At 52.0% G+C, this 12358-nt stretch overlaps 1 protein-coding gene across 2 annotated transcripts; it reads right to left on the bottom strand.

Annotated features, from left to right (window-relative positions):
• Positions 1-1881: 1881 nt before the first annotated feature.
• VPS18 (VPS18 core subunit of CORVET and HOPS complexes) lies at positions 1882-10584 on the bottom strand. Of its 2 annotated transcripts, XM_052646452.1 has the most exons (5): positions 10206-10584; positions 8989-9130; positions 6087-6178; positions 4090-5960; positions 1882-3224 (listed from the first exon to the last, which is right to left on the bottom strand). In XM_052646452.1, the coding sequence occupies exons 1-5, from the start codon at positions 10294-10296 to the stop codon at positions 2499-2501; spliced, it is 2922 nt and encodes a 973-aa protein (XP_052502412.1). In that variant the 5' UTR covers positions 10297-10584; the 3' UTR covers positions 1882-2498. The 2 variants fall into 2 exon arrangements, with proteins under 2 accessions (XP_052502412.1, XP_052502413.1); XM_052646453.1 differs by lacking the exons at positions 8989-9130; positions 10206-10584 and adding an exon at positions 8629-8739.
• Between the last annotated feature and the right edge of the window lie 1774 nt (positions 10585-12358).

Raw genomic sequence — 12358 nt, 5'->3', positions numbered from 1 at the left:
GAGGAAGCAGCCTAGGACCAGATGGGCAGGCTTAAGAGAGGACAGAAGGGGCAGGGGTGTCCCAGGCTGTCTTAGCCAAGTCTTCTGGGAGGAGGGAGCAGTAGGGCAGCCTTTGCTTAACTAACATGTTATTAGGCACACATTATATGCAAAAACAGAAGCCTCAAGCTGTTCCAAGTAAGCAAGTGACCATGCCAGTGGTAGGCCAAGATTTCCCTAGTAGACAGTGGGGAGCAGTACCCTGAGCCCTGGACTGGGCATGTCTAGGTGTGAGGGGAGCCTTAGGCCACATGGAGAGGAAGGGAGCAGGAGGCCCCCCAAATCTTCCTGGGACACTGGAAAGGGAACAGGATTAGGATGGGACCCTACCCCACTTTGTTTCCACTCTTGCTTCAGGGGGAAGATGGGGAGTCTGAGGCTCATCAAAGATGGACAGCTTCTGGCCCTACCCCTTGGCAGGGGCCATGAACAAACCCTGTTGTTCTACTGGTTGGGGAAGAATCAGCAGGACAAGATTCTCCCAGAACTGCAGAGGATAAATGTCTTGGGAGAGGATTAGGGTGCACCGGCAAGAGAGAGAAGCCTGCCATCATTAGCCAGGTGACTCGACCCGAGCCTGATTCCAGGAACACTCACTAGTTATTTTGTCTCAGTCTGGGCAGCTGACCGACCACACCCATAAAGCTGGACAGTGGACTGTGAACACCAGTCCATGGAGCAAAGGGTGCTCAGCTGATGTCACAGGAAGGCCCTGCTTCAGGACTTCCTAGGGCTTAGCCTCAAGCTACAACTAAAGAAGTATAAGTTGTTGGGGGGGGGGATGGGTAGGTCATAGGAGCTACATGGGGAGAAAACATATCTGCCAAATGCTATGGATGGCAGCAGCGGCAGTCTCACCTCCATGGTGGACCTCTGCATTACGGTTAAGGGACTTCCCTGGTGGTCCAGTGGTTAAGACTCCATGAAAAAATGAAACAAACAACAACAAAAAAAACCTGTTATGATTAAATGCCAAATAGTGGTAAGGCAGTATCAAAATTGGGCAGAAGTTGAGAAGGCAGGGTTCCAGGCTGGTGAAGAGATAGGCAAGCAAAATCTAGCATGTGTAAGCCAGTGGAGGGAGGAAGAATGAGGGGCTTAGATTTATGATTAGGCAGTGAGATTAGAAGAAAACTCCTGGGACAACAGGGAGGGAACAGACCAAGGAAGCACTAGTGAAGAGAGTGACTTGAGAAGTCAGCGTCCCCAGCTGCCCGGGTGTGGAGAGTTCTGTGGGGAGCAGCACCATCTGCTGGTCAAAGGGAAGAACAGACCCTGCTCCTAGACTTGGGAGTGCTGTGCTTAGTCACTCAGTTGAGACTCTGCAACCTCAAGGTGTGTAGCCAGGCTCCTCTGTCCATGGGCTCTCCAGGCAAGAATACTGGAGTGGGTTGCCATGCCCTCCTCCAGGGGATCTTCCCGACCCAGGGATCGAACCCAGGTCTCCCGCATTGCAGGCAGATTTTTTACCATCTGAGCCAGCAGGGAAGCCCATGAATACTAGAGTGGGTAGCCTATCCTTTCTCCAGGAGATCTTCCTGACGTAGGAATTGAACTGGGGTCTCCTGCATTGCAGGTGGATTCTTTACCAGCTGAGTTACCAGGGAAGCCCAGACTTCGGAGGGTAGGCCTTAAAGCCCAACCCAAGCTTGGAGTCAGAAAGAACAGAGTGAAGGCAAAGAATCAAAAAATCATCCTGTCACATCTCCAGGAGGAGCAAGGGCCAAGGCTTGAAAGTAAGCAGGGCCTTGGCAGCTCCCTGTGGCACCCCAGCCCCTCTTGGAGATCACTCACACAGCACTCTCTCCCCAGCATCAATACAAAGGCACCAACTCCAGAGTATCAGGGCAATGCAGACAGTTTAATGCTCTCCACCTCATCACCATCTCCCACTGTCCTCCAGGAGGCTCTCTGCCCCAGGGCACCCCTCACACTGGAGCCCCAGACAGTGTGTGCACAAGAGCAGGCCCACCATCAGCCCCACCTCTCACCCCAACCCATGCCCAGGGCTTGGGGGGCTTGTCTTTTCACCTGTGGGACCGAGAGGCAGGCAGAAGAGAGCGCTTCTGAGAGAGACGAGCCACAGCAAAAAGGCAGGCTAGGATAGGAGGTAATGCTCCAGAAGGAGAACAGGTGTGTGGAGAGTGAAAAGGAAAGGAGCTGTTGGATGCAGCGGGATAGTGATGGGGTCAGAATTCTGACTTCTCCAGGCTATGGCCCTCTACTGGGAAGCAGGCTTATGGCCTGGGCAAAACAGCAGCTCTAAGGCAGCTCTGAAGACCAGCACAGGCAGCCGGCAGAAAGCATCAGCTGATACCTGAAGACCACAGGGATAGTTGCACTCCTCCCACCACCGGCCCAGCCCAGCAGCCTCCAGGAGACTGAGCACAGATGATGCTGTGGCTTTCCCAAGGGACAGCCCCCCAACTGCCTGCCCGCCTTTCGGGGTTGACATCTTCCTACAACCAACTGAGGTGCTCCTCCTCGTAGCGCTGGGGGTCGATGAAGGGCCGGTCAATAGAGCGGATCATCAGCTCCCCACAGTATACGCACTCAGCGGCCACAAGTTCATCCAGGTCAGCCTTGAGCTGTTCCCGGCTGGGCCCCCCAGCAGCAGCGCCCCCCTCAGCCTCCTTAGCCCGGGCAGAGCCCTTGGCAGGGGGTGGAGCAGCCCCCAGCTTTCGTTGCAGCTCCTCGAGCCGGGCCTGCTTGTAGGCCGGCAGGCCGGGCCGCACGGCCTGCAGCAGGCAGTCAGCATGGAACATGTGGCCACAGAGGAAGAGGTAAAAGGGGCGGTTGAGCAGGGGGAAGTCGCAGGTAGCACATTTGTCCTGGGGCTCTACGGTACCATAGCGCCCCCGCAGCTCCTGCAGGTCTCTCCGGATGCGCTGGGCACTGGCTGTGGCCTCTTCCATCTCTCGCTGTAGCTCTTGGATGTGGTGGTTGTAGGCCTTCAGTGAGCTGCAGATGGCCTCCTTGAAGTGGTCAATGGTGACAAAGTCAGGAAAGAAAGGCAGCACATCTTCAATCTTGAGCAGGGGGCAGCTGGCCAGGCAGGCCATGGCTGTCTGCACATCTTCCTCCTCCTGCACCACGTGCCGTGCAATCTTCAGCCACAGCTTCTTGCGCAGCTCCTCGTCTTCCTCAGGCAGGTCAGCACACTGCTTGGCCAGGTCCACGTCAACCTGTGGGGAAGCTGAGAGTGTTAGGGTCAAGTCCCCTCCCCACTCAGGGCAGAGTCTGTGGGAAAGACAGATGCCTGAGAGAACGGATGCCCAGCACTCCTGGCAACAAGAAAGATCGGGCTTCTGGGAGCTGAAATAGGGGCTACTGAAACAGGAAGGAACCTGAAACAGGAAGGCCTGTCAGTAATGGGCCTGTCCCTGTCAGAGCTACGCAAATGCTACTTATTGATGGTGGGCCTGCAATATTAGTTAAGTTAAAAATCACCTCGGCAAATACCCAAAATACAGATTTTAGGGCCCTCATCCAGACATTCTGATTCAGTAAGTCTTGGATTCAAACCCAGGAATTTGATTTTTTTTTTCCTTTTGACTGCAATGCATGGCTGGCAAGATCTTAGTTCCCTGACCAGGGATTGAATCTGCGCCCTTGGCAGTGAAAATGCACAGTCCTAACCACTGGACCACCAGGAAATTCCCTCAAATTTTAAATAGCACTTTATACAATCCTAAGGTGATAATTTATGATCTGAGCAATGCAACTCAGCACCTTCCCATTCTGCAATTGTGGCTAGCATGTATGTAGAACTTACCTGTGAGGGAAGTGCTTATTATATTATCCCCATTTTGCAGTGGAATAACCTGAGGCAAAAAGAGGTTCAGAAACCAGTCTGAGGTCACACAGCTTAGTACGAGGCAGAACCAGAATTCAAACCCTGACTTCTGAGTCGTGTTCTTCACCTCTATACAACAGCTCCTCTGCGAGAGAGGCCAGCACCCCTTAGCCACGGTCCCACCCCCGCAGCTAGAAAGCAGGTCATGCTTTCTAGTCCTCTCTCCCAGACGGGGTCAAGGATCACCGGCTCACCTGCAGGGCCAAGTCCACAGCCTCCTCATACAGCTCCAGGACCTTGTAGACGTGGACACAAGCACGGTGGTGGCCATGCTCAGCGCAGAGCCGCAGCGCATACTTGAGATCATAGTGCACGCGGTGCGGGCTGGCCCCAGCCTGCTCCAGGTAGGCCAGCAGTGAGGCCGGCTGGCCCCGGGCATAGAGCGACAGCAGGTAATTGTGAATGGCCTGCTCAGTCTCGCCCAGCACGTTCACGCAGAACTCCATGTAGCGGATGGCTTGGCTCACCTGCTGGGCCTCGCCACCTTGGCTATAGTTCACCAGGGCAGGGATGAGCTGCCGGGCATCCAGCCGGCTGCCCATCTCAATCCAGGCATCCACCAGCTGGCGAGGGATGTGACGGATGAGGACGGGCGAGAACTTGTAGAAGAGCTGGGGGTCACGGTGGCGGGCCAGCACGGCCAAGGCCTCCTCGTAGGCCTCATGCTGGCAGTGGTAAGCCACCACGCGCTCATAGTCCTGCATGATCACAGCGAAGTACACCATGTGCTCCGTGTCCCCGTGGCTGGCCAAGAGCTCGTGGATGGAGGCCCGGCTGGCGAAGAGCCACTCCTTGTGGCGAGGGCTGCTGAGGAAGGAGCGGAAGCGCTCACGGGTTTCCCGGTAGAGGTTCAGGGCATCGGGGTCACCCTGCAGAGCCCCGAGCCGGCTCAAGTAGAGCTCCGTCAGCCAGGCGGTCAGCAGGGTTGCCTGGGTTCGTTCGGCAGGCTTCAAATTAGCCAGTTTTCGCTGCAGGAACTCGGCCAGCGCCTCCTCCTGTCGGGCCTCCAAGAACTTAAGGGCAATCTCTTCAAAGTAGCTCTGAGTCAGGGCATAGCAGCGGGCGCTCTCCAGGTAGCGACGCTGGCGGAAGCAGAAGTCGGCCTCCCGGGCCAGGACTGTGTCCAGGCAGTCAGGCCGCTCTCGACAATACTCCTTGGCCAGGTCGAAGCGGTTCATGTCTAGATAGGTGCGCCAGACATCCCGTGCCTCCCGCTGTACGTGGTAGCGGAAGACAGCCCGCTCGGAGTGGGCCCACAGGTGGCCCGTGGAGGGGTCCTTCGCCATGTGCTTCAGCGGCCCGAACTTCTCCAGGAAGCGGTCCCGCAGCACCACCTGCCCCGTCAGCGTGCACACTGCCTCCACCCGGTCTGCCAGCAGCAGCAGGAAGTGGAACTGGGTCAGGACGATGGCCAGGGGCGGGCTGGCCCCGGGGCCCACCCCCTCTGGGTACTCCCAGACCCGCTCCTCACTCAGCAGGGAGTCCGGACGCCCACAGTCCAACGATCCATACAACACGCCATCTCCCATCATCCAGGCGAAGGCCCGGGGCGCAGAGCGCAATTTGGGGGTGTAAAAGGCCAGCTCGCTGTAGCCCAGACTGCTGGGGAACTCACGGAATGGGGGTGGGTGGTCAGCGTAGGCAGCAAAGAGCCCCGAGAAACCCTGGGCCTCAGCTCCCTCCGCCACTCGGCCTATGAACTGGAAGAGGCGCTGCCGAGTGGTGGCGATGACAAAACCGCGCCCTTCAGGGCCCCGCTCAGCCTCAAGGGAGCACACAGGTGCTGGGCCCCCTTCTTCATTTAGCACGTACAATGGACGGAAGTAGAGATCCGGGGCAGGGCCAAAGAGCCCACCCTCGCTGGCCGAAAGCTCTGCTTCGAAGATCTGCCCTTGGGCGGTGCCGACCAGGATGGGGCCGGTGCTGCTCTCGGTGCCCAGGGCCTTATTCCAGCCCACACTCTCCACCAGCTGCCCCTTCCAGCGTGCCAGGGGCCGAACCTTCTGTCCATTACGATTCACATAGAGGACCTCAGTGCTGCTCAGAGCGATCAGCAGATGAGAGCCTGGAAGGGGGCAAAGCATGGCACCCTAGAGGATGCTGCCTTTCCCACCCTCAGGTCCCACCCACCCTGGCAGTGACCCACCCTCAACAGTCCCCACCCCCACCTCAGAACTCTATCACCACTCACCAGTGGGGTCCAGGAACATCTTGTGAACTTTGGCATCATCCTTGCGCCCCAGCTCCATGTGGTTGGGTTCATTTGCTTTGCCCAAGTCAATGCTGTCAAGACAAGAGTCAGAGCATGACTCCAGAGGAGGGCAGAGCCTTTTTTTTAATCACAGACCTCTTTATGAAGAAGGCAATGGCACACCACTCCAGTACTCTTGCCTGGAAAATCCCATGGATGGAGGAGCCTGGTTGGCTGCAGTCCATGGGGTCGCTAAGAGTCGGACACAACTGAGCAACTTCACTTTCATTTTTCACTTGCATGCATTGGAGAAGTAAATAGCAACCCACTCCAGTGTTCTTGCCTGGAGAATCCCAGGGATGGGGGAGCTTGGTGGGCTGCATCTATGGGGTCACACAGAGTCAGACACAATTAAAGTGACTTAGCAGCAGCAGCAGCAGCAGACCTCTTTATAATCAGATGAAAGGCACAACCTTTCCTCCCTGAAATCTACACAGACACATAAAATTCTGAATACAATCCCAAGGGAACTCTGAAACACATATGGGGTCCTTCTTCAGAACCCTCAGCTCTGAGAATCCACTTCATTTTGAAAAGTCACTAAGCAGAAGTCTTTTCCCTCTGCTCAACATAACCCCAGTGCCTTCAAGAAGATGGGCAGGGACATCCCAGAATGCTGGGGTAAAAAGGGAACCACAAATAGTAGCTAATGGTTATTGAGCACTTTCTAGATACCCAGCACCATGCTAACAGCTTGAGCTAGGATGACCTCAATTAATCTTCACAGTAATCTTGAGGGGTATTTCCTTAAGGTTACTCCCTATTTAAGGTATTTCCCTTCTTAAAACCTTTTCAAATGATACATTCATTCTAACCAAAGAATCAATGTAAAATTGTATGAAGGGGAACTTCCCTGGTGGTCCAGTGGTTAAGAATCCACCTTGCAATGCAGGGAATGCGGGTTTGATCCCTGGTCAGCGAACTAAGATCCCACAAACCTCAGGGCAACTGAGCCTGAGACCTGCACTGAAGATCCCATGTGCCACAACTAAGACCCCACACAATCAAATTTAAAAACAAAAAGTAAGTATGTATGAAGAAAAAGTTAATGACTTTCCTTCCAAATTCCTGTTATTCCCAGCAGGAAAAACTGATATTAACATCTTTCTCCATGTTCACAACATAAAGTTATTCTATCACTGTTTTTATAAATTTATACCTTACTTTTCGCAATGATATTTCATGAACATTCCACTAGGTCAATAGATACAGCTCTCATTGTCTTAATAACTGCATAATATTTCCTTTTATGGCCAAATCATAACTTAATCATTTTCCTACTGATGGGCATTCAGCTTGGGTCTAGTTTTTCCTACCAGAAACATGGCTGCAGTCAACGTCCTTGTATATGTACCTTTCAAACTGGTAGTTTTCTTTCTATTATTTGAATTCCCCAAAGTGGGACTGCCAGGAAATGTCACAGATATTTTAAAGTTTAACAGACATTACTTTTCCAAAAGGTGGTCGCAATTTATACTCTTTCCAGCAATATATGAGTCCATCTCTCTATATCTTCACCAGCATCATACATTGCCATTTTAAACTCTTGCTAATCTTATAGGTTAAAAATAATAGTATCTTAGTTTTTTTTTTTTTTTTTTAATTTTTTGGCCATACCGCACAACATGAGGGATCTTAGTTCCCCAATCAGGGGTTGAACCCACGTCCCCTGCATTGGAAGCATAGAGCCTTAATCACCGGACCACCAGGGAAGTCCCTTACTGTTATTTTAATGTGCATTTCCCACAGGTTTAAACTATTTTCAGATATTTACTGGAAATTTGGAGTTCCTCTTCTGTGAACTGCTTGTTTGTATTGTTTACCTTTCCTCTTCTACTGAACTGTCTTTTTCTTATTAATTTCAAAGGGTTTTTTAAGGAACAGGAATATAAATCTTTAAGTCATATATGGAAAAACATTATTTTCTCATCGTCTTTTGTCCTGACCTGCCTCATATGCTTTTCTATTTTTATTCTGTCATAACAGCAATTACTACATAGTCATATCTATCTTTTCCTTTGTGGATTCTTGATTTTCTAGCTTGAATAAGAAGGTCTCCCTTAAGCCCAAGGACATAGAAATTTATTAAATATTCTTTAATATTCACACTGCTTATTTTTTTATATTTAAATAATTATCCTACTTAGAATTCATTTTTGTGATACAGAGATTTAGCTCTGTTTCCTCTCAGATGGTTATTCTGAATAGATAAAAAAATTTTGCTAACACCTTTTATCATGTATTATTTCTATTTACTTGAGATATTTCTAGTTTTATTGAGAGATTTTATTTCTACCTATAGTGAATTTATTTCAGGACTCTAGACAGTTCCACTTATCTACATGACTAACTTTGTGGGTTGGTACTGTTTATAAGGGGCTTCCTTGGTGGCTCAGTGGTAAAGAATTTGCCCACAATACAGGAGACAGAGGTTCAATCCCTAGGTCAAGAAAATCCCCTGGAGAAGGAAATAGCAACCTACTCTAGTATTTTCGCCTGGGAAATCTCATGGACAGAGAAGTCTGGTGGGCTACAGTCCATGGGGTCACAAAGAGTCGGACACAACTTGGTGACTAAACACACACACAGAGTCTGTAACAGATGAAGGGACATGTTCAGAGAGACCAGGTGACTTGCTCAAGATTCCATTGCTGTAAGTGGCAGAGCTGAGCTCTGAGTCCAGGTCTACTACACTACATCAGTTCTCTCTGCAAAAGGATAGGATATTTCCCCAAAACCCCAAATCACTGCCCAGAATAGAAGAAAGGCCTGGTCAGTCAACAGTTCCAAAATACCACCAATCCACTTCCTACACTCCTAAACCTTCTGCGTCTTCATTTACCGGAGTAGTGTATCCTTGCCGAGGCTCATGCAGAGCTGATTGCAGGAGACAACAAGACTGGTGATGCGCTCGGAAGGGGTAAAGTCAATGCGCTGCTTTGTGAAGATGGGTTCTTCCTTCTCTAGCTGGGCATTCACATATCCTAGGCAAGGAGCAAAGGAAAGGTTACCTATGAAACAGAAGAAGGGCAAGAAGAGGCAGATTGCTCCTCTCCACCTTCTTCTAACATATTCCTATCCCAGGATGTTGGTTAGTGACACTTTAAATATCAATATATCAAGCACTTTACTAATCACCTCTACATTAGTCCTATGCTACATTATAGGTTCTGGGCTCTTCCCACACCTCTGAAAGCAGTAAGGGGTTGATTCTTTGAACCCTTGGGATGCTATTACACCACTATGTACCTGCTCCTGGTGGTAATGAGGGAAAGTTTGAGGGTTCTCCCTTATTAGTCTTTGGCCAAGCAATCCCAGCTCAACTAAAGTCTAGTTCCACTTTCTTCCCTCCTCCCTGCCCATGCAATAATGCTCTCAATGAGTCTCCAGAAGAATGAGGGCAGAGGGATCCCTGAGAAACCCTTCCAATCAGTTGGTTAACAAACTGCTGGTACTTTCTCTCTAGCCTTTACTTTCATTTCTCTATCACTACTCAAAATATTCCAGCACTTCAGATGCCTCTGCCAACTCTGTACTACTTTCTACAAAAACTTCCCCTCACCATCCAGCTGCAAACAGCTCTACCAAAAGCTTAAGATACTTCATTTTCCCCTGTTCAGTGACAGAGTTCCCTCTAGGCTCATCCCTCCTTCCCCTACAACAGTCCCCTTTCACCAGTTCTTTACTCATTCTTTCTCTTACCTCCAGAAGGGGACTGATGGGAAAAACACTGAATCAGATGAAGCCTATTCTCATCTGAACCTATTGTCAGTTTTCCCAACTGCTGCCCTCTAAGCAAGTCACTTCCTTATCTGAGTCCCAGTTCCCTCTTAGAAGGACTCTAGTGGCATGGCCTAGATCACGCGGCTGTGCTTGCTGCTCTTTCAAACTTCGACCATCCACCGCCTGGAGGCCATAAGAACCTGAGGAGAACCAAGGGCCTAAATCCAGAGAGCAGGTCCAGGAGGTGAACCCGAGCTCCTGAAGCCACCCGCTCCGCTCCTCCCATGCAGATGCCAGCAGAGCCGAGAGGTGCAGCGGCGCCCTCACTTCCCTTACCCGAGTGGGGGATGCCCACGCTGGGGCAGCCGGGCTGCAAGACGGTCGAGCGGGACAGGGAGTCCTCGTATTCATCCAGGATAGACGCCATGGTGCCCGGCCTCTGGGTCCTCCGTCCCAGGGATTACAACAGGGCTCCCCCCAGGGACCCCCGTCTCCCCGGATTGGAAGCTGCGACTCCCCAGCCTCGACAGGAATCTGACAGATCCTGGCAATCCGCCACCGCCAACTCCTCCTCTTTAAAATCCTGAGAACCTTTTCACTCTCGCCTTATAGAGTGAGAAGATCGGAGAGCCCGCCTCCTTGAATTTGGCGCAGTCCTGCACCCAACTCACGCCCCCAAGAGAGCACCGGTTCCCCCTAGCCGATCTCAGGTGATCCCAACCTCGCCCGAGCAGCTCAGCTGACTCCCGCCCCTGGGACGCACGCCTATAACGTAACTTCCGGGTTCTCAGAGGCCCACGTTTGCTGGCGCAGGAACGTCGCGGAGCCGGCCCTTGGGAGGTTCGGTGAGGTCTGCGGTGGGCGGGGCCGGATGGTGATGGGGCGGGGTCGGGTGGTGGATAGGCGGGGCTATGGGCCTAGCTGGCTCTCCAGCGGAGTGCTCCGTTCTCTGCTGGGGATAGTCCGAGCTGGTGGCGGTGGTTTAGTCACTAAACCATGTTCGACTCTTGCGACCCCATGGACTGTATGTACCCCGCCAGGCTCCTCTGTCCATGGGATTCTCCAGGCAAGGATACTGGAGTGGGTTGCCATTTCCTTCTCCAGGGGATCTTCCTGACCCAGGGATTGAACCCAGGTCTCCTGCACTGCAGGCAGTTTCTTTACCGATTGAGCTACCAAGGAAGATCCTAGGTGGTGGACGGGTCCCGCTGAACACAAGCCCCACCCTCCTGGACTCTGCTGCAGTTCTAGATTTTGACACCAGGAGGCAACCCTGGCTTTCTCTGTCGCCTTCCCAGACCCGCCCAGCGCAATCCAGCCTCAGCCTCTGAGAAAGTCCCCAGCATTTTTCACGCCCAGGCTTCCCTCCCGCAGAAGACCACTCAACCTCTGGTCAGCTCCCGCTCGCACATTTAAAAATAGTCCATTGCCCTAGGTCCCCAGTGAAGGAAAAGACTACCCACTCCAGTATTGTTGCCTGGGGAATTCCATGGACAGAGGAGCCTGGAGGGCTGCAGTCCGTGAGGTCGCAAAGAGTCGGACACGACTAAGCGACTAACACACACAATAGGTCCCCAGGAGAACATTCCTTTCTTCAATCTAAACGCCACCTAAATCCTGCCTTCACACGCACAGGGAGGCAGTCCTGGCCTCTCTTCTCCCACGTCCAGGGAGCCACCAGTTTCCAGAAAGTGGCAGAGATGGTGGCTCGGCCAGCAGGAAGCTAGTCTCGTCTCTGGTTCGTAGTGGCTCCTCCGTGTTGAGCACTTACTCTCTTCCTGGACTTGAGTTAGGTGCTGGGGTCACAGAGATAAGTACAACAACCGTCCTGAAACATCATAATCCAGAGGGGCGATGGGCCCATAAATAGGTAGTTAATGCTGATTGTGAGGTGAAAGTCGCTCTTCTCCTACTCTTTGTGACCCCGTGGACTGTAGCCTGTCAGTCTCCTCTGTCCAGGGAATTCTCCAGGCCAGAATACTTGAGTGGGTATAGCTGTTCCTTTCTCCAGGGGATCTTCCCAACCCAGGGATTAAACCCAGGTCTCCTGCATTGCAGGCAGATTCTTTATGGCCTGAGCCATCAGGGAAGCCCTAGTTAATGCTAAGAAAGTAGTTTATGATTTGTTCAGCAATGCACTCATTCCGCAAATGAGCATGCAAGTGCAGGCGCGTGTACACACACACATACTCTCTCTCTCTCTCTCTCTCTCTCTCTCTCTCACTCTGTTCCTGGCTCTGGGGACACCACACAGAACAGAGCAGAAAAAAGTTTGCCCTCTAGACGTGTACAAGGGACATGGCCACAGCACTGTTGAAGCACAAATGCGTGAAAAGCCTGGCTGGAACAAGGGATGAGGGATGTTGGGGGCGGATGGGGAGTCCAGAGCAATGAAACAGTGAGGGTTTGGGTGCAGCTGCTCTTGGTTTTCCCTCTTCCACCTGCCTGGGCAACCCAGAAAGAATCTGTTCCTTTCCTTGGGCTCATGG

The sequence above is a fragment of the Budorcas taxicolor genome, chromosome 10 (genome assembly GCF_023091745.1).
Source record: "Budorcas taxicolor isolate Tak-1 chromosome 10, Takin1.1, whole genome shotgun sequence".
Taxonomy (NCBI): Eukaryota; Metazoa; Chordata; class Mammalia; order Artiodactyla; family Bovidae; genus Budorcas; species Budorcas taxicolor.
Note: the sequence above shows the minus strand (reverse complement) of the source record. Positions and strands in the feature narration are given on the sequence as shown.